This window comes from Oryctolagus cuniculus, chromosome 19, assembly GCF_964237555.1.
Source record: "Oryctolagus cuniculus chromosome 19, mOryCun1.1, whole genome shotgun sequence".
In the NCBI taxonomy this organism is placed as follows: domain Eukaryota; kingdom Metazoa; phylum Chordata; class Mammalia; order Lagomorpha; family Leporidae; genus Oryctolagus; species Oryctolagus cuniculus.
In genome coordinates, this window is record NC_091450.1 from 50,475,435 (window position 1) to 50,503,056 (window position 27,622).

A 27,622-nucleotide genomic window follows, 5' to 3' on the forward strand; every position below is an offset into this window, starting at 1 on the left:
CACGCGCGCACGGAGGGGGCGACGGCCGCGGTGACGCTGCGGCTTCGGCGGCGGTGGCGGTGGCGGTGGCGGCGGCGCGTGTGAGGCGCGCGCGATTCTCCGCGCGTCTTGGGAGCAGTGCCCCGGCCCCCCGCCGCTCCCGCCGCCGCCATGTCGGGCCGGTCGGTCAGGGCCGAGACCCGCAGCCGGGCCAAGGACGACATCAAGAAGGTGATGGCGGCCATCGAGAAAGTGCGGAAATGGTGAGGGCGGGAGCCGAGGGTGCCCGCGCGCGCGCGCGCGCGTGTGTTGCGGGCCCAGGCCCCGAGGAGCGCCAGTCCGGCAGGCTGGGTGGGAGCCGGCCGGCCGGCTCCGGAGGGGGAGGGGGAGGGAGAGGGCGGGCGGAGGGCGCGCCGGCGTCGGCGTGAGGTCAGAGGGCAGCGCCGACCGGGGCCAATCAGCGGGCCGCCCGGCTGGCTGCCCCGCCCACTGCCGCGGTCGCGCGCGGCCCGGGGATGGCTGCGGACTTCGGGCCGGCGCTGGGCCTGCGGGTCCTGGCTCAGAGTCCCGGGCTGGTGCCGCTGCTGCTGTCTCCCCGTGCTGTCCTCCCCCTGATTAGGAGCCAGCCATCCCCCGAGTGGCTTCGGTCGGCCCGGCTGAGCGCTCCACATAACACAGTCGAAATCTGAGAGTTCTCCCGGTAATTCCACCTGCCGCGGGAGCAGGCGTGGTGGTCATCGGAAAGGAAACCTGCCTCTTTCCCCTAACGCCCCCTGAAGTCGCAGGTGAAGCTCCGGAAGCTCCCGGAGCCTGTTCCTCTAGCTAGCCAGCAGTAGGTAGGAGCCCGGGGGCTCCCGTGTGGGCCTGGCTATGCGTTCCCCTCCCCGCAGGCCGGAAGGGCCTTCTCGCTCGCTCTCCGTTGGCTTCCGGTCACCGCGCCGAAAGCCAGAAGTGTCCGCTGGGACGGCTAGCGCTGACTGAGTTGTCCAGGTCCGCTTGCGGCTGGAATGCGGGCCCTGGGAGGGAAGGGGCCGTGCGTCTCGTTCCCTGCCTTCCTAGACGAGGGTCTTCGATACTGAATACGTGGTCAGCAGATGAGGAAACGGAGCGGACCGGTCGGGAACCGGTGCCCCCTGAGCCTTTTTTAGCTCGTTGTTTCCAGTCCATCGTCACCTCTCTGCATTTCCTGATGGCATTATTTGCTTCATAGCAGCTGTGACAGTAGTGACTTTTATGTGTTTATTTAGTATAAACTTCAGATTTGGCCTTGAAACTTTGCAAAGCGGTTCAGGTCCGCGAGACATCAGCTCCCTGCATTTGGTTCTTGCTCGGGCTGACAGCAAGTACTAAGCAGTCTTAGAGAAGTAACTTCTTTCTTTTTTTAAAATTAATTACATTATTTGATGGGCAGAGTTAGAGAGAGAGAGAGGTCTTCCATCCCTGGTTCACTCCCCAATTGGCCGCAACAGCCGGAGCTGCGCCGATCTGAAGCCAGGAGCTTCTTCCAGGTCTCCCACGCGGGTTCCGGGGTCCAAGCACTTGGGCCATCTTCCACTGCTTTCCCAGACCACAGCAGAGAGCTGGCTCAGAATTGGAGCAGCCGGGACTCGAACCGGCGCCCATACGGGATGCCAGTGCTGCAGGCTGGGGCTTTACCCTCTACGCCACAGCGCCAGCCCCGAGAGGCAACTTCTTGGAAAGCCAGCTCCCACCTGCACACACACTGGCTGGCAGCCCTTCAGAGCAGGTCGAGCGTGTTGCTCTGTGTTGAGTTTAGGACGGGCCTGATTTCCTTTCGCTGGGTCTAGCTCATGTTGTCAGGCCCTCGTGGTCTTGAGCAAGCCCTTGGCCTGGTCTTGAGCCGTTGCTTGTTTTGTGAGTGATGAGGATTTCTCCAGAGCTTTGAACTTGAAGGTTGAAATCTGAACATTTCTTCAGATTAGCTGTCTCCTTAGGCAGTCTTGGTAAGGCAGAACAGCAAGGGATCCCAAGGCCGGGTCCACGCCTGCCGCTCCCACCCAGCAGAGAGAGTGTGTGTGTGTGTGTGTGTCTGTGTCTGTCTGTCTGTGTGTGTCCCCCGTGGTCCTTTCTCCCTTGGAGGAATCTTTATATGGAAGCAGAACAGGGCAGCCAGTCCATGACCAGAGTGACTTAAGAGATTAACACTAAAATGACCAGAACCTTCTTTTTAAATTTTTGCTTTAATTAAAAAAATTTGCCCTAAGTTTATTTCTGCTTGTCTATATGTTTAGTGGTAATGGAATAATAGGGATTTTTGAAGATGTGCTACATAGTTTGTTATCTTTACTGAGATTCTAATTTGGTAAATAAGCTGATGAGACAAAAACATTATCAGAGGCACACATGTGACATCATTTAATAAGGAGCATGCAAGAAGGGGCCTGTGCCTACAGAGAGCTTAGAATTGCTGTTTTGAGTGCCTTATTTTATTTTTTTAAAACGATTCTTTCTGAGCTTTCTGTTCTTTCTTTCTTTTTTTTTTTTTTTTTTTAAGATTTATTTTATTTATTTGAAAGGCTGAGTTACAGAGAGGCAGAGAGAGAGAGAGAGAGAGAGGTCTTCCATCTGCTTATTCACTCCCCAGGTGGCCCAGATGCATGCAATGGCTGGTGCTGTGATGATCCGGAGCCAGGAGCTTCCTTCAGGTCTCCCACACAGGTGCAGGGGCCCAAGCACTTGGGCTGTCTTCTACTGCTTTCCCAGGCCATAGCAGAGAGCTGGATCGGAAGTGGAGCAGCCAGGACTTGAACTGGTGCCCATATGGGATGCCGGCACTGCAGGCAGCAGCTTTACCCATTATGCCACAGTGCTGGCCCTGCCTATTTTGTTTTTTTAGTGTTAAGACTTGTTAGAGAATGGACTCCTGCCCACTGGTTCACAACCCAAATGCCCACAGTGGCCAGGCCTGGGCCGGGCAGAAACCGGGAGCTGAACGCAGTCTGGTCCCCCACATGGGTGGCAGTGCCCGTTACCACAGCCAGGGTCTGCATAGGTGCCAGCCAGAGCCAGGGACTGGCCGAGGTGCGCTGATGGGGCTGCAGGCGTCTCAGCCGCCGTGCTGAAACCCGCCGACGGCCTCCGGTCACGGTTTGATCCATAAACGGTTTCTGGGAGATGAGCTCGGCAGTTGGTTGATGGTTGCAGGGCTTTTCCCCGGGCTTCAGGGAAGGTTCCAGGCCAAATGAGTCCTCACTCTGGGGAGAAGAAAAGCACACATGGTAACAAAAAGGAGTGTGTGTGCATGTGTGTGTGTAGGTTGCTCAATCCCTTTGCAGAGTAGCCTCAAACCCCTCCAGCCTCATCTCCCACCGAGGGGCTGCTTGCTATTACCAGACACAGCTTCAGACACTGCATCCTCTGCCTGTCCATAGTCTCCCGTATTCTAGAATGTTCCTCTCCTTTGCCCAGGTATGTGCTGGGGAAAGGGGGCTCGTGGCATATCTGAAAGTTGCCTTCTCTGTAAAATAAAACCCCAAAGCTCCTTTGAGAGCCAGTGTGAGGCCTACTTCTGTTAGCCAGAAGCATCCTGTCTTGCTTCTGGGATTATTATTACTGTTTTTAAAAGATTTATTTATTGATTTACTTGAAAGGCAGAGTGACAGACTGAGAGATCGATCTTCCATCTGCTGGTTCACTCCCCAAATGGGCACAACAGCTGGGGCTGGGCCAGACCAAAGCCAGGGGCATGTACTCATCCAGGTCTCCCTTGTGGGTGGCAGGGGCCCAAGCACTTGGGCCGTCCTCTGTTACCTTCCCAGGCATGTTAGCAGGAAGCTGGGTCAGAAGTAGAGCAGGTAGAGATTCAAGTCAGGGCTCCGCTACGGGGTGCTGATGTCGTGGGTGGCGCCACGCTGCCACCTTTGCTGTCTGTGCTACAGAAGTCACAAGGGTGCCCCTCCATAGTTGAGCCTCGCCTGGCCTTGTCTTTCAGCCTCCTTGATGTCCTCGCCGCCCCCATGGTAGGCGGTGATGTTCCTTAGTGTTTCCATCTCTTACGAGCTCCCAGGGAGGAAGGTAGAGACCATGTCTTCAGCATCTTGTGTCTCCTGCAGGGCCTTCTGGAATAGCACTTTCTACATAGCCGTGGGGTGGACTCAATGTTTGGAAAAGAAGGGTGATGCCAGGTCAGTTGCTGAGCTGGCAATGCCCTGAGTTGTGTACGGCCGAGGTCCGGGCTCCTGAGGACAGGTGACGGGGACAGGGCTCAGCACCGGACGCATCTGATAGGGAAGTCTCTGGAAGGGACGAGGTTGCGCCGTGAGGTGAGGGGTCTCTCCGTGGAGAGGGACGTCAGGGGGCGTTCCAGGTGGAAGGACTGATTGGCTAAGACTAGAGAAACATAAGCAATGAACAGAAAATGTATGTTTTTGTTTTATTAGTTCTGAGAAGTGTCTTTCTTTTAGGGAGAAAAAGTGGGTGACTGTGGGTGACACATCCCTTAGGATATTTAAGTGGGTTCCTGTGACAGACAGCAAGGAGGTAAGTGTGGAAGACAATGAGAACAACCACAAGGTACCCGTTTCTTTCTTTCTTTCCTTGGTTGCCTCTTAGTGGTAAAGGATTGAGCTGCGAACTCGTCAGGGACCCTTCTGTCATTGCTCCAGGCAAGGCCTCTCGTTACTAAAATCTTCACCCTTTATTCTCTTCCTGAGCGTGTCTGTTTCTCCAGGGCTTGGCAGCCTGCAGCCTGGCCTGAGCCCTGTGTTCGTGAGTATGGTCTGGAAGACAGCCATGCCCACGGGGTGCTTTATTGTGACAGCCACAGAGCCGAGTAGTTGCCCTAGACCTGTGCTGCCTCACAGCCTAAGGATGGGTCTGTCCCTTTAAGAAAAGGTTTGCTGAGCCCGTTCTCACCTGTTAGCCACCCGCTGTAGTATGTATGTGAAGGTTTGTACTTTTCTGACTCCTTGTCTTCTGATTGGTTTGGGAACCTGTGTATTCTGGAAAAACACATAGCATTGCTTCCTATGGGTTGTTTTTGTTTTGTTCTTTAAGAGACAGAGCCCCCATCTGTCGGCTCACTGCTGCTGGTTCACGCTCCAGACGCCTGCAGTAGCCAGGGCTGTGCCAGGCCGACGCCAGGGGCCAGGGGCTCAGTCCAGGTCTCCGTGTTTGTGAGCAGGGAGCCAGCTGCCCAAGTTACCGCCTGGCTGCCTCCTAGGGTTAGGAATGTGGGTATTCGTTACGAAACTCTATGTAGTCCTGTACTGTAAGCTTCTTGGTGTTTTTTCTCTTTTGCTAAACCTTGATTTAAAAACTGCATCCGGAAGAAGCTCCTGGCTCTGGCCCAGCTCTGGCCATTGCAGCCACCTGTGGAGTGAACCAGCAGATGGAAGGTCTCTTTGTTTCTGTCTCTCTTCCTCTCTCTCTCGGTGTAACTCCACCTTTCAAATAAATAAATAAATCTTTTAAAAAAAACCTGTATATGTAAATAGAGCTATTTACTTTTGACTCTCTCTTTTAAGATTTATTTATATATTAGAAAGGCAGGGTACAGAGAGAGAGATCTTTGGTCTGCTGGTTCACTTCCCAAATGCCTGCAGGAACCAGGCTGGGCCAGGCCAAAGCCAGGAACCAGGAGCTCCATCTGGGTCTCCCAAGTACCTGAGCCATCTGCTGCTGCTTTCCTAGGCACCTTTATAGAAAACTAGATCCGGGGGCCAGTGCAATACATGGCATCCCCCGTGGGCACCAGTTCAGGTCCCGGCTGCTCCACTTCCAATCCAGCTTCCTGCTAATGGCCTGGTGAGGCATAGAGGATGGCCCAAGTGCTTGGCCCCTGCACCAGCATGGGAGACCCAGATGGAGTTCCCAGGTGGCTTTGGCTTGGCCCAGCCCTGGTCATTGTGGCCATTTGAGAGTGAACGAGTGATGGAGGACCTCTCTCTCTCTCTCTCGCTAAGTCTGCCTTTCAAATAAATACAAATAAATCTTTAAAAAAGAAAGAAAACTAGATCAGAAAGGAAGCAGCTGGGACTTGACCCAGTGCTCAGACCGGGGTGCTAGTGTCACATCACAGCTCACCTGCTGCACTGCACTGCTGGCCCCGGCTAGGGTCACGTTGACCTATACTCTTGCGGTGCTGCACACCCAGATTATCTTCATATTTTTTTTATTCTGATTGTTTCTACCCAGTCAAAAAACAGAGCGTTGCCAACTCCTACAGAGCCTCTTGGCAGCACCTCCAGCCCCGCCCCCACCCAGGTAGCCACCCTTCGACCTGTGCTTTCCTCCTGCTTCTTGTTTGTAAATATTTCCATAAGCAGCAGCGTCAAGGGCCTGTGTTTGTGTCTCTCTTGCTCAGTCTTGTGTTTGTGAAATTCACCCGTGGCGTTGTGAGCGCCCTGTTCCTTTTCATTGCTGTGTGGAATTCCATCACGTGACCGCTTCATAGTTTATCTCTGATTCTCCTCGTCAGTGAACATCTGGATTTTCCCCTGTTCAGGATCCGGGTGAACGTGTTCATGAGTCCGAGGAGTTGACTTGCTGGGGCCTAGAGTACGTGCACATGGCCCTGTGTTGGCAGATGCTGAACTGTCCTCTGGAGGGCGGAGACAGCGTTTCTGTTCCCCCCCAGGACCAGGACCAGGACAGGTGGCATTGCTGCAGATGTGCGTCTACGCTGGGTGCTGTCAGGCTTCTGTGCAGAGCGCTTGTCGTGGCTTGGAGGGGTGCTCATGCTCTGGTCCCCGAGGAGGCTGAGAGTCTGTTCTGTGACTCTTAGTCTGGGGGATCTCTTCTCTCAGGAGGCACCTGTTGAAGTCCCCCTTCCCCTCCCTGCTGTGTGGACTTGTAGGACTCGTCCGTGTTGTGGACTGGAGTTCTTGTGGACTTGTGTCTTTGTGTCTGTGGCTTGTCCTGGCCTTCTCTTTCTACTGCCCTGGGTAACGGAAGCTTTCAGGTTTTTTGTTTTCTATTAAGGTTCACTTATTTTATTTGAAAGGCTAATAGTTACAGAGGGGGACAGTCCTGGCTGCAGTGGCTTTCCCAGCACTGTAACAGGGAGCTGGATTGGAAGTGGAGCATCCGGAACTCAAATTGGCACCCATATGGGATACTGGCACTGCAGGCAGCAGCTTAACCTGCTATGGCACAATGCTGGCCTCAAGTTTTCAGTTTTAATCTAGACAAAATAATGTATATTAAAAAAAACAGTTGGTCTAGACACCAGTGTAGTGGCGCAATGGGTTAAGCCTCTGCCTGCAGAATTGGCCTCTCCTGTGAGCGTGGATTTAAGTCCTGGCTGCTCCACTTCAATCCAGCTCCCTGCTAATGCTCTTGGGAAAACAACAGAAGGTGGTCCAGGGGCCAACCCTGTGGCATAGCAGGTAAAGCCACCGCCTGCAATGTTGGCATCCCCATATAGCGCCCGTTTGAGACCTGGCTGCTCCACTTCCGATCCAGCTCTCTGCTGTGGCCTGGGAAAGCAGTGGAGGATGACCCCAGTCCTTGGGCCGCTGCACCCACATGGAAGACCTGGAAAAAACTCCTGGCTTTGGATGGGCCCAGCTCCGGCCATTGCAGCCATTTGGGGAGTGAACCAGAGAATGGAAGTTACCTCTCTCTCTCTCTCCCCCTCTGCCTTTCCTTCTCTCTCTGTGTAACTCTGACTTTCAAATAAAAAAAAAATAAATCTTTTAAAAAAAAAAAGGTGGTCCAGTGCTTGGGCCCCTGTCATCCACATGGGGGATCTGGATATACAGTTCCAGGCTCCTGGCTTTGGCCTGGCCCAACCCCAGCTGTTGTGGCCATCTGGGGAGTAAACCAGCAGAAGGAAGATCTCTCACTATGTTTCCTTCTCTCTGCAACTCTGCATTTCAAATAAATAAATAAGCCTCTTAAAAGAAAAAGCGGTCCTTTCAGATGTCTCCAGAAATCGCTTCCTCCTGTGAGGCTGCAGAGGTGGTTGTCCGCGAGCTCATTGTTGTGGCACCGTTCACGGCGCACCTGGACTTGACGTTGGGGTGTGTGTGAGTGGGGCCCGAGTTCGCCTTGTCTCCATGGGTGGACATTGGTCCTGGCCCTGGTTACTGAAAGCACTGTTGTTTGCCTCCTGCTGTGTCGTACTCTAGGTGTCTGGGTGTGGTCCCCAGCTTCTCGTTGGCACTGGACATCCCTCACACCTCAGTAGCCGTGAATCAGAAGCCAAGGGACCAGGACTGGAACCAGGGCGTCCCAGGTGGCATCTTTTTTTTTTTTTTTTTTTTTTTTTTTTTTTTAAACAAATGACTTATTCAAAAGGCAGCACGAGAGAGGGAGAGGCAGAGAGGAAACACAGAGATCTCCCATCCACTGATGCCCTTCTCCAAGGCCCTACAGCCAGAGCTGGGCCAGGAGCCAGGAACGCCATCCTGGTCTCCCACGTGGGATGAGCCATCACCCACTGCCTCCCAGGATGGATTAGGAAGAAGCTGAATTGGAAGTGGAGTAGCAGGGGTTGGCACTGGCACTCTGATACGGGCTGTGGGTGTCCTGAGCTTCAGTCAGCGCTGCACAGTGCGCACCCTCCGGAGAGACTGCCGTGCCGCCCACAGAGCTCTGTGCATCGTGTGCCTCTGAAACCCTGTTGCTCTGCACCAGTTCCCAAGGTCAGGCTCCCGTTGCCACATGCAGGCACTGGTCGCAGGAGAGGGAGGAGGGAGAGAACGGTCTTTGCATGACTTGAAGGGAGTTTGCTAGAAGTTGCCTCAGGACACACACACTTGCCCCTCATGCTCCAGGTAGCTTGTGCTCTCTCTGTCCCGCGAGAAGCCTGGGAGCCTGTGCCCACCAGCCAGTTCTGTGGCACTGGAAAAGGGTTTTTCCATAGTACTTTGCCCTCTCTCCCTCTTTCCCTGGTGATGCGTGCACAGGTTTCTTCTCTGGATTGGATGTTCTACATAGGACTTCCGCAATGCTGTTTTTCTGTTGGCTATCTCTTACTTAATAGCACATGCTGATTCTTCCCTGTCAGTGTGTAAAGACTATCAACAAATCTGTATTTTCCCTCTGAATTTGGGAAAATGCCCATAGCACTCTTTAATCACTTCTGGTCTCCACCCGTCCCCCTATGCTGTCCTTAATTTTGACTGGAATGTCAGATTTTCGGCCTTTCTAGTTTTGGTTATTGCTTATTTAGACAAAATAGGCATTGTTAATTATTGACTAATCCTGGCACCTGTCTTTTACTCCTTTCTCCTAATTTCATTTGTCTTGTTGGAATGTGTGTCAGAGGGCTTTTGTTGGGAAGACGTCCTGAGAACCTCTTTGTTCTACTTCATGCTTGATTTCATTTGTATGTGAAATTCTAGGTTGAAAATCGATCTCTCTCACCATTCTGAGGGACTGCTTATTGTTAGGCTTCTGTTGATGCTGTTGAGAAATTGGATGTCATTCTGATTCTGATTCTTTGTTAGATCATCTACTTCTGAGAAACTTAGAATTTCTTCTCTTTGATCTTCTAGGACTTCTGTTAGAAGATCCTGTAACGTTTATAGCCAGCTGCTTTCTTAATTTCTTTCTTTCTTTTTTTTTTAATACTTGAGTTCTTTTAATATTTATTTGTTCAGGGGCCAGCACTGTGGCATGGTAGATTAAGCTATGGTCTGCAGTGCTGGCATCCCATGTGGATCCCATTTCAAGTCCCAACTGCTCCACTTCCAATCCACCTCCTTGCTAATGCTCCTGGGAATGCAGTGGAGGATGGCCCAAGTCCTTGGGCTCCTGCACCCACATAGTAGACCCAGAAGAAATTCCTGGCTCCTGGATTCCGATCAGCTCATCTCCAGCCATTGCAGCCATTTTGGGAGTGAACCAGCAGATGGAAGACCTTTTTCTCTCTGTCTCTATGTCTCTACCTCTCTCTGTAACCCTGTCTTTCAAAAAAATAAATAAATCTTTAAAAAATATTTTATAATTTAATTTTTAAAGATTTATTTATTTATTTATTTGAAAGGCAGAGTTACACAGAGAGAGAGAGAGAAGTCTTCCATCCGCTGGTTCACTCCCCAATTGGCCGCAATGGCCGGAGTTGTGCCGATCTGAAGCCAAGAGCCAGGAGCTTCTTCCGGGTCTCCCACATGGGTGCAGGGGCCCAAGGACTGGGCCATCTTCCATTGCTTTCCCAGGCCATAGCAGGGAGCTGGATCAGAAGTGGAGCAGCCGGGACTCGAACGGGTGCCCATATGGGATGTCGGCACTACAGGTCTCCCATGTGGATGGCACAGACCCAAGCACTCAGGCCGTCAGCAGGGATCCAGAAGTGCCCACATTGCGTTCCAGGATTGTAGGCAGTAGCTCTCCCCACTATGCCACAACGTTGGCCCCCATCTAAAGGAATTATTTGTGGGTTAAGTCGCTAATTAAGCTAATTCAGTGGGTTAAACTGCTGCTTGGGACACTCACATCCCATATTGGAGTCCTGGTTTGAGTCCCTGCTACTCTGTTCCTGATCCAGTTTCCTACTAATGCACCTGGGAAAGTAGCTAGGTCCCTGCAACCCACGTGGAAGAACCAGACGGAGTTCTGGGCTCCTAGCCTGGTGTTGTGACCATCTGAGGAGTGAACCAATGGATGGATTATCTCTCCCTCTCCCCTCTTTCTGTGTCTCTCCTTCTCTATCACCCTGCCTTTCAAATAGAGACATAAATAAATCTTTTGTTTAAAAAAATGAATTAAAGGGATAGGGTTACCCTCAGGATTCAGCCTTTCTCTTTTGCCCTCTGCCATCTTCTGCCCCTGTACCCATCCTCTCCCATCTCCAGGGGTACCCGTCTTCCAGGGGTACCCATCTCCAGAGGTACCCATCCCTACGGGTACCCATCCTCTAGAGGTACCAGTCCTCCAGGGGTACCCATCTTACAGGGGTACCCATCTCCAGGGGTCTCTGTCCTCCAGGGGTACTTATCCTCCAAGGTACCTGTCCTCCAGGGATACCCATCCTCCAGAGGTACTCATCCTCCAGGATACCCATCCTCCAGAGGTACCCATCCTCCAAGGGTACTCGTCATCCAGGGGTACCCATCCTCCAGGGGTACCCATCCTCCAGAGATCCCCGTCCTCCAGGGGTACCCATCTCCAGAGGTACCCATCCTCCAAGGGTACTCGTCATCCAGGGGTACCCATCCTCCAGGGGTACCCATCCTCCAGAGGTCCCCGTCCTCCAGGGGTACCCATCTCCAGAGGTACCCATTCTCCAAGGGTACTCGTCTTCCAGGGTACCTGTCCTTCAGGAGTACCCATCCTCCAGAGGTCCCCGTCCTCCAGGGGTACCCGTCCTCTAAGGGTACTTGTCTCCCAGGGTATCTGTCCTCCAGGGATACCCATCTCCAGAGGTACCCATCTCCAGGGATACCTGTCCTCCAGGGGTACTTATCCTCCAGAGTACCCGTCCTCCAGGGATACCCATCTCCAGGGGTACCTGTCCTCCAGTGGTCTCCATCCTCCAGGGTTACTTATCCTCCAGGGGTACCCATCCTCCAGGGTACCCATCCTCCAGGGGTCCCCGTCCTCCAGAGGTACCCATCCTCTAAGGGTACTTGTCTTCCAGGGTATCTGTCCTCCAGGGATACCCATCTCCAGAGGTACCCATCTCCAGGGATACCTGTCCTCCAGGGGTACTTATCCTCCAGAGTACCCGTCCTCCAGGGATACCCATCTCCAGGGGTACCTGTCCTCCAGTGGTCTCCATCCTCCAGGGTTACTTATCCTCAAGGGGTACCCATCCTCCAGGGTACCCATCCTCCAGGGGTCCCCATCTCCATGGATACCCATCCTCCAGGGGTCCCCTTCCTCCAGGGTTACTTATCTTCCAGGGGTACCTATCCTCCAGGGGTCCCCATCTCCAGGGGTACCTGTCCTCCAGGGGTACCCATCTCCAGGGATACCCACCCACCAGAGGTACCCATCTCCAGTGGTCCTCGTCCTCCAGGGGTCCCCTCCTCCAGGGTTACTTATCTTCCAGGGGTACCCATCCGCCAGGGGTACCCGTCCTCTAGGGTACCCATCCGCCAGGGGTCCCCATCTCCAGGCATACCTGTCCTCCATGGATACCTGTCTTCCAGGGGTACCCATCCTCCAGAGGTACCCGTCCTCCAGGGTTACTTATCTTCCAGGGGTACCTATCCTCCAGGGGTCCCCATCTCCAGGGGTACCTGTCCTCCAGGGGTACCCATCTCCATGGATACCCATCCTCCAGAGGTACCCGTCCTCCAGGGTTACTTATCTTCCAGGGGTACCTATCCTCCAGGGGTACCCATCTCCAGGGGTACCTGTCCTCCAGGGGTACCCATCTCCAGGGATACCCACCCACCAGAGGTACCCATCTCCAGTGGTCTTTGTCCTCCAGGGGTCCCCATCCTCCAGGGTTACCCGTCCTCCAGGGGTACCCATCCGCCAGGGGTACCCGTCCTCTAGGGTACCCATCCACCAGGGGTACCCATCTCCAGGCATACCTGTCCTCCATGGATACCTGTCTTCCAGGGGTACCCATCCTCCAGAGGTACCCGTCCTCCAGGGGTACCCGTCCTCCAGGGTACCCATCCTCCTGGGGTACCCATTCTCCAGAGGTACCCGTCTCCAGGGATACCTGTCCTCCAGGGATACCCATCTGCCAGGGGTACCTGTCCTCTAGGGTACCCATCTCCAGGCGTACCTGTCCTCCAAGGGTACCGGTTCTAGGGGTACCCATCCTCCAGAGGTACCCGTCCTCCAGGGGGTGCATTTTTCTGGGGGTAAGCATCCCGAGGAGTGGATGGGTGAGAGTTGGGCGCTGTGGAATGAGCTGTGATTCCTCGCCCAGCCCTGGCTGCAGTGGTGCCTTTTCCCCTGCTGCCCAAGGTCAGGCAGTGTGCATGTGTGGGGCAAGGAAGGCGCCAGGCAGCCCCTGCCCAAGACTTGGTCCCCTTTCTTTCTCTGAGGGCTTCGCAAGTCCAGTGTTGGTTACTGAGGTGCATGTGCCCCCAGCAGTCCATGGCAGTGGCGTCCCCCATCGTGGGTCTGCTGGGCAAGAGAACGAGTGACGGTGATCCCGTCAGGGTGAGATGTGCCAGTGCTCCGATGCGGGGATGCCAGGAACACCATAATGCTGCCCTCTCCCCAGTCTTAAATGTACTGGGGCCAGCACTGTGGGGTAGCGGGTAAAGCCACCACCTGCAGAGCCAGCATCCCACGTGGGCGCCAGTTCTAGTCCCGGCTGCTCCACTTCCGATCCGGCTCTCTGCTGTGGCCTGGGAAAGCAGTGGAGATGGCCCAAGTCCTTGGGCCCCTGCACCTGTGTAGGAGACCTGGAGGAAGCTCCTGGCTTCAGGTTGGCCCAGCTCCGACCATTTGGGGAGTGAACCCGTGAATGAAAGACTTCTCTCTCCCTCTCCCTCCTTCCTTCCCTTTCTCTCTCTTTCTCTCTTTCTACCTCTGTACCTCTCTACCTCTCTCTAACTCTGCCTTTCAAATAAATAAATTTTTTTAAAAAGTAAATGTGCCATATTTGGGAAGTAATTAAGTGAATTATGGTTTGTGGAACATTATGCAACTGTAACAATCATGTGTATGGAACGTGCTAAAATGGTTCCGTGTTTGCAATGACATTAGAATAATATCCGCATGTGGAAAATGCGGGAAGGAGACCCATGACTGCATGGCAGGGGTGATTTGTGACAGGGTGCTAGGACTGAGTTTTTAACCAAGCTGAGTCGTGTCTGAGCGCACTTCCTCCACTGTACAGGTGTGGACTGGCCGGTGCGGGGCTGCCCAGCTGTGACCTTTGCACTTCTGGAAGGCTCTCAACTGCGAATGCTTGGATTGACTGTCTTCTTTTCTTTGCCCTGGACTTGCTGGTTGCAAGCTAGTGCTTCCCTCCATCCTGGTCCCCACACCCATAACTTAACCTCCTTGAAAGCAGTGACATGACAGGGAGGGCAGGGGCAGAACGCATGAGGCTGGTGGTGAGCAGCGGAGCCGGCAGGGCCACCCCGTCCTGTCTGCCCGCGTCACACGCACAGCGATGGTTCGTCCCGCCTAATCTGAGTGCTGTTCCCTCACTTGTTCCCTGTGGTGCTACTGAACCGGGCGTCTCTCCCACCTGAGTGTTTCTGGCCCATGCACGTAGGAAAGGGTTGGTTGGAGCGTGTTGCTCAGGGCAGGAGAGCATGAGCGGAGCGGGGTGGGGGTGGGGGGGCTCTGGTGGAGGCGTGTGTGTCTGCCGCTCACTTCTGATGGCTGAGATCCGTGCAGAAGGGTTCGTCTCACAGGTGGAGACACAGGCTTGACACGGAGTATCTCGCCCCAAAGTGTCCCCCTGGGGTCCTTGGGCTCTGCCCCGCCCTCATCCCTGCTCAGTCTGATGCAGACAGCACCCTTCTCCCTCCTCGTGCGGCCCCTGCTTGGCTCTGTCATAGTCCTCTTTTTATCCTTTTCTAGAAAGAAAAGGCAAAATCGAACAGTTCTGCCGCCCGAGAACCTAACGGCTTTCCCTCTGACGCCTCAGCCAACTCCTCTCTCCTCCTGGAATTCCAGGGTGAGTCGCATCCCCATCTTCCTTGCAGGAAACAGACAACGTAGATGGTGTCCCTGCCGAGACCATGGCTACTGTGCGTCTCGTTTCCGTGGCTGCTGTTCCGCTGGGCGCTTAGGTCTTTCACATAGCGCTCCCCCGTGACTGCGAGGCGGGGTCCCATTGAGAACGTCCTTAAAGTGACATCATCGGAAGTGCAGACCCCGCCTTGCGTAGGGCCCGGGTTTCTGAATCACAGGTGCTTTCTGTATGCTGAGTGTTTAATGGCAGTGCCTTAGAGCAGCGGCCAAGTCCGCCGTCAGCCTAAGCCCTGCGCGTGTCAGGCGGCGGTTACTGCTCGTGTGGCGCTGTCGCTCCAGCGTCTTGTTTTCATTCCAATGTCAGCCTGAGCCGTGAGCCAGACAGTGCTGAGACGCCCAGGTGGGGAAGCTCCTTGACCTGCGGAACGCTGCTTCCGCGCTGGTGTGGACGATAATGGACTCAGGAGTAGCAAGACTAGAGCGCGCCCAGCGTGAGACAGGTGAACCCGGGCTGCAGCTGCCCGCTCCACACCTGTGCTCCTGGCCCCAGCAAGGTCACCGCAGCTTCGGGAGACCAGAAGGGAGGGAGGCCGCTCTGTAGCTGTGTGGGGGACATTCAGTAGTCGCAAAGCTCTGGGAGATGTGCGGCTCTGTTTCCTCCGTGTGGTTTCATCCAGTAGTGAGCAGGTGCTGCGTGCTCTGGGCAGCCAAGGACGGCGTGTCCGAGCCTGCCCGCACGGGGTGCAGTGGAAAGACGCAGGTGTGCGCAGGGTATGACAGGAGCTCGGGGGAGCAGGGAGGCAGGGCCCCGCGCAGGGAGCGATGCTGGAGCTGGATGTCGGAACGTGCAGGGCTCTCCAGGAAGACTGGAAAGAGAAAGCTGTTCCTGCCTGGGGAGTGTGAGGCGGGGAGAAAGGCGGGGAGGCCACGAGAGGTGCTGGCGTGTGGGGCTTATCCTGGGAAGTCTCAGGAAGCCCCTCCATCTGTGCAGTGGAGCAGTGTGGAGCCGTGAGCCCTGGGGCAGGCCAGACCGGAGACTGGCCAGCAGGCCTGCTCGGAGATGCTGCAGCCCAGGCCGGGGCTGCAGGAGAGCCAGGCGTGAGCACAAGTGGTTTCATGGCGGGAGCATGGAGCTCACTTGGTGCCTGGGTGCTGGAGGCAGGGCTTGCTCTATGTTGTTATCTTAGGTGGTCGTGTTGGGCCGTCAGACAGAGCTGGCGGATGGCAGTCCTTTGGCCCCGGGGGCAGTTGGCTTGAAGGGCCTGAGCTGAGCCCCTGCAGGTACCAGCTCCAGACAGATGGGTCATTTCCTGCACATCTGTGGCAGGAGGGAGATGGGCAGGTACTGACCAGAGGCGCAGCTGCACCTCTGCCCTGGGCAGTGAGAAACCCCAGTCCAGGCTGCAGCTGGGTGCTGAAGGATCCCGAGCTTCCCGAAGTGCGCAGGTTGCATCAGGATTCCAGCTGCCTCTGTGCTCGGGGTACAGAAATGCCGAAGTGAATCCGCGGGAGCCTGCAGCCAGCCTGCAGGGCACAGGAGCCCTGTGCTGTGGAGACGCCGGGTGTCCTGAGTCCTGTTGAGGACAGCTGCCCGAGCTGTCGCCTTCGCTGTGCTTGGTTTCAGATGAAAACAGCAACCAGAGTTCGGCGTCTGACGTCTACCAGCTGAAGGTGGACAGCAGCACCAACTCGAGCCCCAGCCCCCAGCAGAGCGAGTCTCTGAGCCCAGCACACACCTCGGACTTCCGCACAGACGACTCCCAGCCCCCCACGCTGGGCCAGGAGATCCTCGAGGGTGAGTCTGCCTTCACGATTGTCTTCTTTGGAGGAAGGGGTTAGGGGAGCACCCCACGGCCTGGCACCATCAAGCCATTTGGTAACAGCTTGGCATAGTTACAAAAACTTTTTTTTTTTTTTGACAGGCAGAGTGGACAGTGAGAGAGAGAGACAGAGAGAAAGGTCTTCCTTTTGCCGTTGGTTCACCCTCCAATGGCCGCCGTGGCTGGCACGCTGCTGCCAGCGCACTGCGCTGATCCGATGGCAGGAGCCAGGTGCTTTTCCTGGTCTCCCACGGGGTGCAGGGCCCAAGCACTTGGGCCATCCTCCACTGCACTCCCAGGCCACAGCAGAGAGCTGGCCTGGAAGGGGGGGCAACCAGGACAGAATCCGGCGCCCGACCGGGACTAGAACCTGGTGTGCCAGCGCCGCAAGGCGGAGGATTTAGCCTAGTGAGCCGCGGCACCAGCCAAAAACATTTTTTTTTTTTTTTCAACTTGAAAAGCAGAAAGGGGCCAGTGTTGTGGCACTGCAGGTTAGGCCACTGCTTGTGACACCAGCATCCCGGATCAGTGCATTTCAGTCCTGGCTGCCCCACTTCCAGTCCTGCTCCCACTGACGCACTTGGGAAAGCAGCAGAAGATGGCCCAAGTACCTGGACCCCTGCACCCATGTGAGACCTGGAAGAAGCTCCTGGCTCCTGGCTTCGGCCTGCTCTGGTCCTGGTTGTTGCGGCCATCTGGGGAGTGAATCAGCAGATGGAAGACTTCTTCCTCTCTCTGTCTTGCCCTCTGTGTCATTCTGCCTTTCAAATAAAATAAATCCTTAAAACAAAAAAAAAAAAGAAAACTTCCATCCATGGATTCACTCCCCAAATGCCTATAATACCTGGGACTGGGCCAGGAGGAAGCCAGCAGCCAGGAACTCCATCCAGGACCCCGACATGGGTGTCAAGAGGGTGTTCAGTAGCAGGAAGCTGGGTTCAGAACCAGAACCAGGACTGGAACCCAGGCACTCTGATGTAGAATGCCGGTATCCCAGCCTCTGCAGCAGACACCCAGTGCCCTGCACGTGGGCGTGTTGAGGAAGGACTGACTACCCCGTCCGGAGAGGCAGGAGGAAGCATGCGGCTCGAGCGAGGCGCAGGCGCTGTGGAGCCTGGGTGACCTCTCAGACACCCTGAGACAGAGAGCAAGTGGAGGCCTGGACGGGATCGCGGCGCTGCCAACTGGCAGAGTGGGCGTCAGCTTGAGTCCCTCAGACGCCAGCGTCCGTGCCCTTTGTGCTCTGTCCAGCACAAGCCGGAGTCGAGGTGCCCTGTCCTGGGCCCTCGTCAGCTTTGCCGCACTGCGATCTGGTGCCAGCTGGGCTACACGACAGAGCTGTCCTCTGTGTAGCTCCCTCCGTGTCTGTCTGCATCGCATCCCGTGGCAGGGGCCTGGGGAGCAATGAGCTGCTCTGGTGGGTCCAGGCACTTGCAGGCCAGGCTGGTCCCCTGTGGCCTAGTCTTAGTGTCCCCACCTCCCCGGGGTGGCCGTGGCTGCTCCACAAGACTCTGGCTCCTTCCCTCCTCACTGAGCCACTTCTGTCGGGTAACTGAGGACAGCGCCCTGCCTGGGGAGCTTGCCCTGGGCTGAACCTGCCGCTTTTTCAGAGCCCTCCCTGCCGGCCTCCGAAGTTGCCGACGAGCCTCCCACCCTCACCAAGGAAGAACCAGTGCCCCTGGAGACACAGGTGAGCGGTCACTGTGGGCGTCCCAGTTTCTCAGACACAAAGTAAAGGCTCTGTCGGCCCCTGGAGGGCGCAGAGAGGGTGTGGGGCGCCTCCGGGGTCTGCCAACCCACCTCTGGCTGCTCCTAGGTGGCCGCGGAAGAGGAAGATGCAAGTGCCCCACCCCTGAAGCGCTTCTGCGTGGACCAGCCTGCAGTGCCGCAGACAGCGTCGGCGTCGGAGAGCTAGCGGCGTCTGCACCCTCCGCCTCCCACCCCGCCTCTATTTATTGTTCTCTGGCTCTGGCCGGGCTGTGTCGCTGGGGTGAGGGCAAGCGCTGGGGTCCAGAGCCTGCACATAGGAACCGTCCAGCCTGGAAGCTGACAAAGGACTTGGGGTTGCAGCACCATCATCTGTCCCTGGCACCTGTCTGCTTGTTCCCCCCAGAGGAGGAGTGCTCCTGTCCTCCCATACCCAAGTAGGCTGGAGAGTCCGCCCTCCCCGGTTCTTCTGTCACCCCCAGGTGGCAGTCTCTGCCCCAGGACCTCTGGACGGAGCTGCTGGCATGTCTGAGAGAGAGAGAGAGAGAGAGAGAGAGAGAGAGAGAGACTGTGAGAGACTGTGAGAGACTGTGAGACTGTGTGGATGGCGCCCTCTAGAGGAGAGAGTGCCTAAGGATACTTGAACTTGAAAGGAGATTGTAGAAGCTGGGATCCTCAGGGTGTGCGGCCTCCAGGCCGCTGCTGGAGGAGACTGGGCCAAGGGAGGGAGGGTGAAGGTCCGTCTCTGCCCCAGCCCGAGGCGGTCCTGCCTCCGGTGGGCTCTGGCTGCTGGTGGTCTTTGTGCCCTCCCCCCGCGCACTCCCACGCCGGCGGCTTTGTTCCCACCCGTGCGTGTCATTCCAGCACCCCCTGCCTCCTGCTGTACACTCTGCCTCAGCAAGAAGTCGAGGTTCTGACATCAGCACCCACCCCCACAGTACTGCTTCAGCTCAGACTTCTAGAAAGTTCCCTCTTCTTTCAAACCTGCATGTTTAATTGAACTTTGTGATTTTATTTTTTGTTTCAAAAAAAGTTTAAGAAAATGGAAATGAGCGACAGTGAGTGAAGACATATTTTAGCACTGAATAGAATATTTTTAAAATTAAACTATTTGAAATAGTCTTGTTGGTCTCTGAGTGCCTCATTGTGGAAGGGGGCAGGCAGGGCTGGGGGTGCTGGGGGCTGGGCCCTTAGACAGGAGTGCGCTGCCAAGATTGCCTTGACATTGTCGTGTGGCCAGTGCTGTCCCTGTGTGTCTTACGCAGCCCCAGGCAGCAGGGAGGAATCCGTGAAGTCTGTTTTTCACTTTTGAAATCGTCGTAGAATGCACATCACACGAAAGCTTAGCATTTGCACCTGCAGGTCAGCACACAGTGTAAGCTGCTCACACGTCTGGTCATCGCCACCCTCCCCGTGAGCCTTCTCACTGCCCCCACGGGACCCTCCCACCCCACAGCACTCGCTCCCTGTTTCCCACTCTTCCCAGGCCCCGGCAGCCACGGATTCCTTTTTGTTCTGATTCCTAAGGAAATCAGAAGGGTCATGGTTGAAAAGAATCTGGCGTTAGGTGTGTTCAAGAGTTTCCTAAGTAATGCCTTTGACCCCTCACCGGGGCTCCAGGTATCATGGACGGGACTAGAATCCAAGTTCTGCTGCCCCGCCTTATTAACCCCTACTTGTTTTTTCTTAAAAATTGGACACTATTAAGTTGTGAAATGAATGTCACAGATTCCATGATGACTTGTGGCACATAAGATAAATGTGTTCTCTAATGTATTTAAGCAAGGGAAAGTATAACCAGTAAGAGGCCATCAAAAAATGGCCAGGGGTAGGTGTTTTGGGCAGTGATTAAGTCACGTCCTGTATATTAGAATGCCTGGATCAAGTCCCAGCTCCTTTGCTCCTGATCCAGCTTCCTACTAATGTTCCCTGGAAGGCAGAAGATGAAGTTCAAGTACTTGGGTGTCTGTCACCCACGTGAGAGAGCCAAAGGGAGCTCCCGGCTTTGGCCTGGCCCAGCCCCAACCCTAGCTGTTACATGGGCATCTGGGGAATGAACCAATGGGTGGATGGTTTCTCTGTCACTCTGCCTTTTGAATAAACACATCTTCAAAAATACAAAAAAAAAAAAAAAAAAAACATATGGGCTCACCTAACTAATGGTGTGGAATAAGGATTGCCCCAGAGGCCAGAGGGGTTTGGAGTATAAAGAAGACGAGTGGACCTCACCTTTTTATCTGGGGTTAGATTTCCATGCTGTGTTAGTCAGCCTTGACAGGTGCTTGTTTTACAAATACTTGGTGCCGATGTATCCCACATGGTCGCTGTCTTTTTAAGGAGTGTATGGTGTGGTGAGGTAGGGAGGGTGGACAGGAGCCTATGCCTCACGGGGGGTGGGGTGGAGGGAAGAGGACCGTAAGGGTCCGGGGAAGCGTTTCGCTGGGCATTGAAACCTCTGGTTGGGTGCAGACAGACCTGAGGAAAGAGAGTAACCAGGGCAAGTGAGGGACAGAGGTGGCAAAGCACTGGGCGTATGCAGGAGCAAACCATGTAATCGGGTCTCTAACTTCCCCCACATTTCAGGGAATTTGCAAAACCGGACAGTTAGCAAAAAGTCCCATAAATGGGTAAAGTGTTTCCTTCACCTCGGTTCACCTGGTACCCCTGGGTGGTTGGTCCAGGACCCCTGCAGATACCAAAATCTATGGGTGCTCACATCCCTTAGATAAATGGCCACAGGCGTGGGTGGTGGTGCACAGTGGGTTAAGCTTCCCCTTGGGATGCCCGCATCCCACGTTGAGTCCGTCTGCTCTGCTTCCAGTGGCGCTTCCTGCTTAGGCATCCTGGGAGGCAGCAGACGATGGCCCAGTAATGGATTCCCGACACCCACGTGAAAGACGCCCGGCTTTGTCCTGGCCCAGCCCGGTGGTTGTGGGCATTTGGAGAGTGAACCAGCAGATGGAAGATACATCTCTCTTCTCTCTTGCTCTGCCTTTCAAGTAGATGAAAATAAGAAACATTAAAAACAAAGATGAGGCCAGCACCGCGGCTCACTAGGCTAATCCTCCGCCTTGCGGTGCCAGCACACCGGGTTCTAGTCCCGGTCGGGGAGCAGGATTCTGTCCCGGTTGTCCCTCTTCCAGGCCAGCTCTCTGCTGTGGCCAGGGAGTGCAGTGGAGGATGGCCCAAGTGCTTGGGCCCTGCACCCCATGGGAGACCCGGATAAGCACCTGGCTCCTGGCTCCTGCCATCGGATCAGCGCGGTGCGCTGGCCGCAGCGCACCAGCCATGGCGGCCATCGGAGGGTGAACCAACGGCAAAGGAAGACCTTTCTCTCTGTCTCTCTCACTGTCCACTCTGCCTGTCCAAAAAAAAAAAAAAAAAAAGAAGAAGAAGAAAGGAAGGAAGGAAGGAGGGAGGGAGGAAGGAAAGAAGGAAAGAAGGAAAGAAGGAAAGAAAGAAAGAAAGAGAGAGAAAGAAAGAAAAGAAAAGAAAAGAAAAGAAAAGAAAAGAAAAGAAAAGAAAAGAAAAGAAAGAAGAAAAGAAGACCCAAGTGCTTGGGCCCCTGCACTTGCGTGGGAGACCAGGAAGAAGCACCTGGCTCCCGGCTTTGGTTTGGCACAGCTCCAGCTGTTGCAGCCCTCTGGGGAGTGAACTGACGGAAGGAAGACCTTTCACTCTGTCTCTTCCTCTCACTGTCTGTAACTCTACCTCTCAAATAAATAAATAAAATCTTTAAAAAAAAAAAATAGAATGGTGGCTGCCATTGGGCAACAGCAGAACCGTGAGTAAGGTGGAAATGAGGAAACAAGAAGAGTTGATTGGGTAACATCAGGTCAAATTTTTCTGTAAGAGTCCAAGCAGAGGGGACTCGATTACTCCGACTCGGGGAGACCGGGTCTCTTCTTTTTCAGGAGAAAATGGTCAGTGTGTGTCCTCTGGAAGTTTCCACTGGATGCTGCGACATTTAACGGGAATGACTCCCTTTTGGTTTGGTTGGGGTTTAATGCAGGAGCCTCCTATAATGCGTGTTAAACAGAGGGCTAAGTCTCCACTTTCCTCTCCAGTCAGTCAATACCAAGCATAAAACTGGGGCAGCAGTTAAGGTGCCTCTCAGGACTCTGCATCCTACACTGGAGAATGTGGGAGCAAATCCTGCCTCCACTTCCTATCTGGCTTCCTGCCTATGCACTTCGGAGGTAGCATGATAGTTCAAGTACTTGGGTCATCCATGTGGGAAGGCCAGATGGAGTTCCTGGCTCCTGGTGGCCAGCTGGGGAGTGAACCAGCGGATGGATAATTCCGTCTCTCTCTCTCTCTCCCTCCCTCCCTCTGGGTCTTTCGGATATTTGAGTCTGAGGAATGAGCAGGACAGCCCAGAAACCAGCCCCAGCCAGAAGCTGGAACTTCCTGGGCAAAGGTGTCTATCAACACGGCTGGAGGATGGGTGCGTGGCAAGGCAGAGCTCCCTGGCACACAGAGCACAAGAGACGGCGGTGCCGACGAGCTCATGCCAGGCTCGCTGGCGATCTGCAGAAGAGATGCTGGGCGTGTCCCCACGTGCTGTGACCCCTGCGGCCAATCAGCTGGAGCCGACCCGCACCAGATCCTGGGAACCAACAGGTTCTGATCCTGGTCCTCTGTTTCGTCTTGTTTAACCAGATGTTGGCAGAGAAAAGGCCTTGAGTTAGGCTAAAAGGATGATTCATGAAAACTTGGAGAGTTCAGAGCCAAAGGTCAGGGCCAGGGAGAGCAGCATGGGGAAGAAAGTGTAGGATTCAGATGAGGGTGGGGTAGGGGGGAGGAGAGAGAGGGAGGTGCACTTGTGCACTGGGGAGGAATGAGTGTGGTGGATTCTGGGAGTGGGGAGGCAGTGGTCCCTTTGGGGCCGGCGTGCTGGGACTCGGGAATCCTAAGACTGGACACAAAGAATGAACTCAATTAGAAGACAGAGGGTTTGGAGGCATTGAGAGTGGAAATTTTAGAACAGGAAACCGTTGTGCTAGCTTAGTCCCTGATTTTTTTGGGGGGGGGCAGTGTCAGGACAAGATGCTAAGATCTCGTGGTTGGGGGCAGGCATTTGGTCTTGCGGGGGTGAATCGGTAGGGACACCCAGCTCTCGATTCCAGCTTCCTGCCATTGAAGGTAGCAGTGGTGATGGCTCAAGAAGCGGTGCCCCCCTCCCCTGCCCCCGCCGCCGTGGGAGACCTGCATTGAGTTTCTGGCTCCTGGCTTCAACCTACAGCACCTTCTTTGTGTGCCTCTGGGGAATGAACCAGCAGATGGGAACTCTCTCTCTCTCTCCCTTTCGGAAAAATAGGTAAATAAAAATTAAATTCTAGGGACTGATGCTGTGGCATAGTAGGTAAAGCCGCCGCCTGCAGTGCTGGCATCCCATATGGGTGCTGGTTTGAGTCCTGGATGCTCATCTTTATTTTTTTTTTTTTAAGATTTAAAAAAATTTTTTTAAAGATTTATTTATTTACCTGAAAGTTAAGAGTTACACAGAGAGAGGAGAGGTAGCGAGAGAACCCCTCCATCCGCTGGTTCACTCCCTATTGGCTGCAACATCCAGAGCTGTGCCGAGCCGAAGCCAGGAGCCAGGAGCTTCTTCCGGGTCTCCCATGCAGGTGCAAGGGCCCAAGGAATTGGGCCATCTTCTACTGCTTTCCCAGGCCACAGAAGGGAGCTGGATCACAAGTGGAGCAGCCGTGACTCAAACCGATGTCCATGTGGGATGCCAATGCTTCAGGCCGGGGCGTTAACCCACTGCGCTACAGCGCCAGCGCCGGCCCCTTATTTATTTGAAAGACAGAGTTTCAGAGAGAGGTAGAGACAGAGAGAGGTCTTCCATCCATTGGGTCACTCCCCAGATGGCCGCAATAGCTGGAGCTGTGCCAATCCGAAGCCAGGAGCCAGGAACTTCTTCTGGGTCTCCCATGCAGGTGCAGGGGCCCAAGGACTTGGGCCATCTTCTGCTGCCTTCCCAAGCCATAGCAGAGAGCTGGATCGGAAGAGGAGCAGCTGGGATTTGAACCAACGCCCATATGGGATGCCAGCACTTCAGGGCAGGGTTTTAACCCGCTGTGCCACAGCGCCAACCCCCCACCCCCCCGCGGGCTGCTCCTCTTTTGGTCTTCTGATCCAGCTCTCCGCTATGGCCTGGGAAAGCAGCAGAAGATGGCCCAGGTCATTGGGCCCCTGCACCCATGTGGGAGACCTGGAGGAAGCTCCTGGCTCCTGGCTTCAGATCATCTCAGTTCTGTTGTGGCCATCTGGGGACTGAACCGATGGATAGAAGACCTCTGTGCCTCTGCCTCTCTGTAGTTCTGCCTTTCAAACAAATAAATAAATCTTAAAAAAAAAAATGAGGGTACTTTAAAGTTCGCACAAAATGTATATTACAAGACATGCATGGATTTCCAATTTTGTTTTCTACACCAAAATAAATTTTCTTAAAGTTACTTTCATCTACTTTAAAGGCAGAGCGAGAGAAAGAGTGAGAGAGAGATCTTCCATCTGTTAGCTCACTCCCCAAATGCATACAACAGGCAGAGCTGAGCCAGGCTGAAGCCAGGAACCAGGAGCCCCATCCAGGTTTCTCAGGTGGGTGGCAGGGGCCCAAGCCCTTGAGTCATTTTCTGCTGCCTCCCAGGACCCATAAGTGTGGGGCTGGATTGGAAGCAGAGTAGCTGGTACTTGAACTGCCAATCTGATGCGAGATGTGGGCATCTCAAGGTGTGGTTTAACTCAATGTGCTACATCACAGGTGCTTTGCTGTGGGTCGCCGGGACCTGACCTGCCAGGCTCAATGTGTTTTCCATGAACTTTTTGAAGTACCCCAACTTCCCTGATTGTTTCTTAATGTGTCTGGAGCCCTTACTTCGAGTGATTTTTGCTGTCAGGTTTTAGCCCAGCTGATGGTCACTGCCTTGGGGTCTCCTGTCTGGGCCTCAGATCTGTAGGCCTAGCTCCACTTCTGCACTTGTTTTTTTGTTTTTGTTTTTGTCTTTTTTTTGTTTGTTTGTTTTGTTTTGTTTTGTTTTTTTGACAGAGTGGACAGTGAGAGAGAGAGACAAAGAGAAAGGTCTTCCTTTGCAGTTGGTTCACCCTCCAATGGCCGCCGAGGCCGGCGCACCACGCTGATCCGATGGCAGGAGCCAGGTGCTTCTCCTGGTCTCCCATGGGGTGCAGGGCCCAAGTACTTGGGCCATCCTCCACTGCACTCCCTGGCCACAGCAGAGAGCTGGCCTGGAAGAGGGGCAACCGGGACAGAATCTGGCGCCCCGACCGGGACTAGAACCCGGTGTGCCAGTGCCGCAAGGCAGAGGATTAGCCTAATGAGCCGCGGCGCCGGCCCACTTCCTGCACTTGGGCCCTAGGGATCCCTGCAGCTCCCATGTAAGTGGTCACTCCAACTCAGCGCATACACATGGCTGGGATGACCACTTCCTTTGCCACACTCATTTCCTCATTTTTTTTTTTTTAATTTATTGATTTGAAAGGCAGAGAGTGACAAGAAGAAAGGGAGAGACAAAGATCTCCCATCTGCTGATTCACTCTCCGAATGGCTACAACCACCAGGGCCCGGCCCGGCTGAAGCCAGGAGCCAGGAGCTCCGTCTGGGTCTCCCAAGTGGGTGCAGGGGCCCAAGCCCTGGCCATTCATTATCTGCTGCCTTTTCAGGCGCATCAGCAGGGAGCTGGAACGGAACTGGAACAGCGGGGACTCCAATTGCCCCTCCCCTATGGGATGCCTGTGTCACAAGCAGCCCCCCACCCCATACTTTGTGCTGCAAATTCGGTTCTGCCTTCTCTGGTAGGTGACCATGTGAGGCTTCCTGGAGGTGGTGTCGGACCTAGAACTCACCTTTTAGTGGGAACAGGATCTCCTTGAAGACAGAAGGAAAGCAGGTATGGAGCTGACACTGGCACACTTTACTCTGGGACACCCAGCAGTGTGGCCGTGTCGGAGAGCAGATCAGGAAGCTATGAACTAGGGAAGATAATTTAGCAGTCAGAGAATTTCAATGAGTGTGTTTCTGATTCACTTATTTAAGAAGAGTGACATGGGGGCCAGCGCTGTGCCGTAGTGGGTAAAGCCGCCGCCTGCAGTGCCGGCATCCCATATGGGCGCCGGTTCAAGTCCTGGCTGTTCCACTTCGATCCCGCTCTCTGCTATGGCCTGGGAAAGCAGTGGACAATAGCCCAAGTGCTTGGGTCCTGCACCCACGTGGGAGACCTGGAAGAAGCTCCCAGCTCCTGGCTTTGGATCAACCAGCTCTGGCCATTGCGGCCATTTGGGGAGGGAACCAACGTGTGGATGACCTTTGTCTGTCTCTCCCTCTTTCTGTAACTCTACCTTTCAAATAAATAATTAAAAAAAAAAAGAAAGAAAGAAAGAAAGAGGGACAGAGAGCGCTGGTTCAGTCTTCAAATGCCCACAGTGGCCCCCAGGGAAGCTGGGGACTCAGTCCAAGTCCCCACGTGGGTGGCAGGGACCCAGGTACTTGCGCCATCATTGGCAGGGCTACTGCAGCATCAGGACGCCGGAGAGGGGAGGCCGAGCCGGGAGGAACCCAGGCTCCCCCCTGTGGGACCTGGAGGTGCTAACCAGGATGTGCTTCCAACTGCTGGCGGCCAGACGCCCACCTCTCTGATTCTTCTGATGGTGCCAGATTTTAGCCAGGAGAAGCAGCTCCGATCTCCTGCTGCCTTCTGACTGCGCACTTTGGAAAGCACTCCTCCGGCAGATTGCACGCTATATATATATATATATTTATTTATTAGGGCACTCTCTTGTGTCTTCCCGCCCTATAGCACCCAGCACAGGGCCCAGAACAGGGGGGGTAGCCCAGTGTCCTATCAGCAGGATGAACGGGCTTCATCTCCCATCGCCACTACGTCCCCTAAGGCATTTTTCCAAAGCAGCTTCCGCCTTAGCCTCTCCAGCGTGGTCCCAGAAGCAAGCAGAACGCCTCTCTGCAGACCCCAGCCGCCCTCCCACCCCGAGTGGGTTAACTCCGGGGGGTGAGCCAAGCTGGGGCTCCAGCCACCCTTCCGCGGTCGCCTGCACGTCCTGGGGTGGCTTCCCGCCAACCCCACTACGCAGCCCGGCCCCACCCGCGCACCCCCGGGCGTGGCCGAGCGCGGCGCCTTTAAGAAGGGGCGGAGCGCGAGTGGAAAGACAAAGCCCCTGGCCGCGCGCTCCCCCTCCCCCCGCCGGCGCACCACACGGACAGTGGTGCCCGGATGTCGGTGTCGCCGTTGGTGACAGATGGCGCAGTGTCTGCCAGTGTGAGGAGCTCCCCTAGGCTGACCTCTCTGGGCTCTCGGCCTTTCGGTCCCCTGCTGCCCCCCACTTTTCGCTCTGCCGCGGACGGCCCGTACGCCTGTCACCGGCGCTTACATAACGTGACCTTTCACCTCTTCGGACTGCCCTCTAGTGCGCTGCAACCCAACTACGCGGCAGCGGCAGGACGGGGGCGGGACCCAGGCGTGGAGCGGCAGCTGCTCCGGACCAATAGAACGTGAGCGCTGAGCAGCTCTCCGCCTATTGGAGCATTCGCCCCCGGCGCCACAAGGGAG

The 27,622-nt window shown here is 54.9% G+C and overlaps 2 protein-coding genes and 1 long non-coding RNA gene across 5 annotated transcripts; 2 read left to right on the top strand and 1 right to left on the bottom strand.

Moving 5' to 3' along the window:
* BCL7B (BAF chromatin remodeling complex subunit BCL7B) lies at positions 1-19,156 on the top strand. 2 transcript variants are annotated; one of them, XM_051835451.2, is made up of 6 exons: positions 2-242; positions 4,404-4,479; positions 14,395-14,491; positions 16,133-16,303; positions 17,939-18,018; positions 18,145-19,156. In XM_051835451.2, the coding sequence occupies exons 1-6, from the start codon at positions 151-153 to the stop codon at positions 18,241-18,243; spliced, it is 615 nt and encodes a 204-aa protein (XP_051691411.1). In that variant the 5' UTR covers positions 2-150; the 3' UTR covers positions 18,244-19,156. The 2 variants fall into 2 exon arrangements, with proteins under 2 accessions (XP_051691412.1, XP_051691411.1); XM_051835452.2 differs by lacking the exon at positions 4,404-4,479 and having other exon boundaries at positions 1-210.
* On the top strand, positions 7,864-14,495 carry LOC138847064 (collagen alpha-1(VIII) chain-like). The gene is made up of 4 exons (XM_070064704.1): positions 7,864-7,964; positions 8,073-8,179; positions 10,659-11,776; positions 12,460-14,495. Exons 1-4 carry the CDS (start codon positions 7,864-7,866, stop codon positions 12,655-12,657), a joined length of 1,524 nt encoding a protein of 507 aa, XP_069920805.1. The 3' UTR covers positions 12,658-14,495.
* LOC103345303 (uncharacterized) lies at positions 19,027-27,482 on the bottom strand. Of its 2 annotated transcripts, none has more exons than XR_007915433.2 (3): positions 27,355-27,471; positions 25,905-26,023; positions 19,027-19,391 (listed from the first exon to the last, which is right to left on the bottom strand). It is a non-coding gene; the product is annotated as an uncharacterized lncRNA (long non-coding RNA). The 2 variants fall into 2 exon arrangements; XR_011384584.1 differs by lacking the exon at positions 19,027-19,391 and adding an exon at positions 19,784-21,027 and having other exon boundaries at positions 27,355-27,482.
* Positions 27,483-27,622: the final 140 nt, after the last annotated feature.